Source organism: Wasmannia auropunctata, unplaced genomic scaffold (assembly GCF_000956235.1).
Source record: "Wasmannia auropunctata unplaced genomic scaffold, wasmannia.A_1.0 LD336116.1, whole genome shotgun sequence".
In the NCBI taxonomy this organism is placed as follows: domain Eukaryota; kingdom Metazoa; phylum Arthropoda; class Insecta; order Hymenoptera; family Formicidae; genus Wasmannia; species Wasmannia auropunctata.
Genome location: NW_012026774.1, coordinates 4,234,416 through 4,236,061, shown reverse-complemented (window position 1 = coordinate 4,236,061; position 1,646 = coordinate 4,234,416). Strand labels below are relative to the sequence as shown.

Genomic DNA, 1,646 nt, shown 5'->3' with positions numbered 1-1,646 from the left:
TTTCTATTATGTTTTTCTGTACTCTACTTTTAATGTCAGATTTTTATGTACTAACTGCTCATATCAATTATTATATTATGGTAGGGACAAAAGTAGTCCCGAAAAGTCCTTTAGCTGTTTATGCTTATTTATTCATATATATGCATATTGTCCATAAGTATACCACATGATCTGATTATGAGTATATCAAGTGATTATGTATTTTTGTAAAAATACTAATTTAGTCATATTTGTGGATAGAAATAATAGCCTCTATCGGCGATACATTTGGTATCAAATAAGACGGCGAAATGATCAATATTGTTAGTGTAGAGAAGTCAACATATCTTAATTATATTTCAAAGAATAAAAAAGATTTCTGAGATTTGGATGTAACATATATACTCATAATCTATAATATGTTTTTATAACGCCTTTTATTTAAAAAATAAATGATATTTAGAAAAATAAATTTTATAAGATTTTTGTTGTTAGTTTCTTATTTATATATATGTGTAATTTCTTCACATTAATATTTAAATATTAAAGATGATATAAAAGTGGTAATTATTATAAATGGTAATAGTTATAAAATTCTTACTAACATATATTGTACATTTAAAATAAATTGTAAATATATTAATATTAATTTTGAGATGTTTCTAGATTGTTTGATGTATTCACAAAACTCATCAATTTATACTATATTAACGGGATTAAATAACACTTATGGAAACATAACCTTCTGGATTAAACTTTGGAATCCTCTTGATGAACAAAATGTATATTACAATTGTTAAGTTATAAATAAATCTAATAAATCTAAGCATAAATTATAATATAATTAGTGAAATTAATTCAATATATTTAGGCAGAAGCCAGAATATTACTCAGTTTACTTCCAATTCCATCCTCTGCCAAAAAAATTGCTCAAGATTGGAAGGCAGGAGTTGAACTTTTGATTTCAAATAATGTCAGCGGTCAGATATATCCATTTACTGATGTTAGTGCAGATAATTCAAAAATAAAAAAAAATGAAAATATATTCAGGAAAAATTGTCCATATATAATTGTATATAACCATATATAATTATATAAAATTATATAAGATAAGGTATAATCTATTATATAATTATATATTATATATATATACATATATATATAAATATATTATATATTTTACATAATGTTGTGTATATACATGTAACACTTATTATACATAAAAATAACAAGAATTAATGAAACAGGCCATAAAAGTCAAACTTGGTGCGTAAGAATTATTTTATTAAATTATTGAGTATAAATATATATTTTAAAAATCTTCTTTAATTATGCATTTTGCTTTCATTTAGGTTTACTTCAGCGATAAATAATATGTTTATAATAGTTTCGCATTTTCACCGGAAGAGCTCGTCGGGATGTCGGTTCGAGGTTACAAATGAATACTCAGGTCGTGTTTGACGTAATATATTGATAGCTTTATTTTATAGATCTACTATTTACATTATGTATGTACAGGCGCGGCGTACACGGAGAAAATTTTATATTAAGTTTAATACAATTTTGAAACATATTTTACTATTTTTTGTATTATCGGTGGACCATCATGACTTTATAGATTAAATTACAACACAACATTAGTAAAATTTAAAACTAATTTCACCTTA

General features: G+C 23.6%; 1 protein-coding gene across 1 annotated transcript in view; it reads left to right on the top strand.

The window, feature by feature from the left end:
• Positions 1 to 635: 635 nt before the first annotated feature.
• LOC105448584 overlaps positions 636 to 1,646 on the top strand; it is a 46,686-nt gene continuing 45,675 nt past the window's right edge. The window contains exons 1-2 of the mRNA XM_011687247.1: positions 636 to 761; positions 851 to 982. Of these exons, the coding sequence (XP_011685549.1) occupies positions 636 to 761; positions 851 to 982 (258 nt within the window). The remainder of the gene's footprint in view (positions 762 to 850; positions 983 to 1,646) is intronic.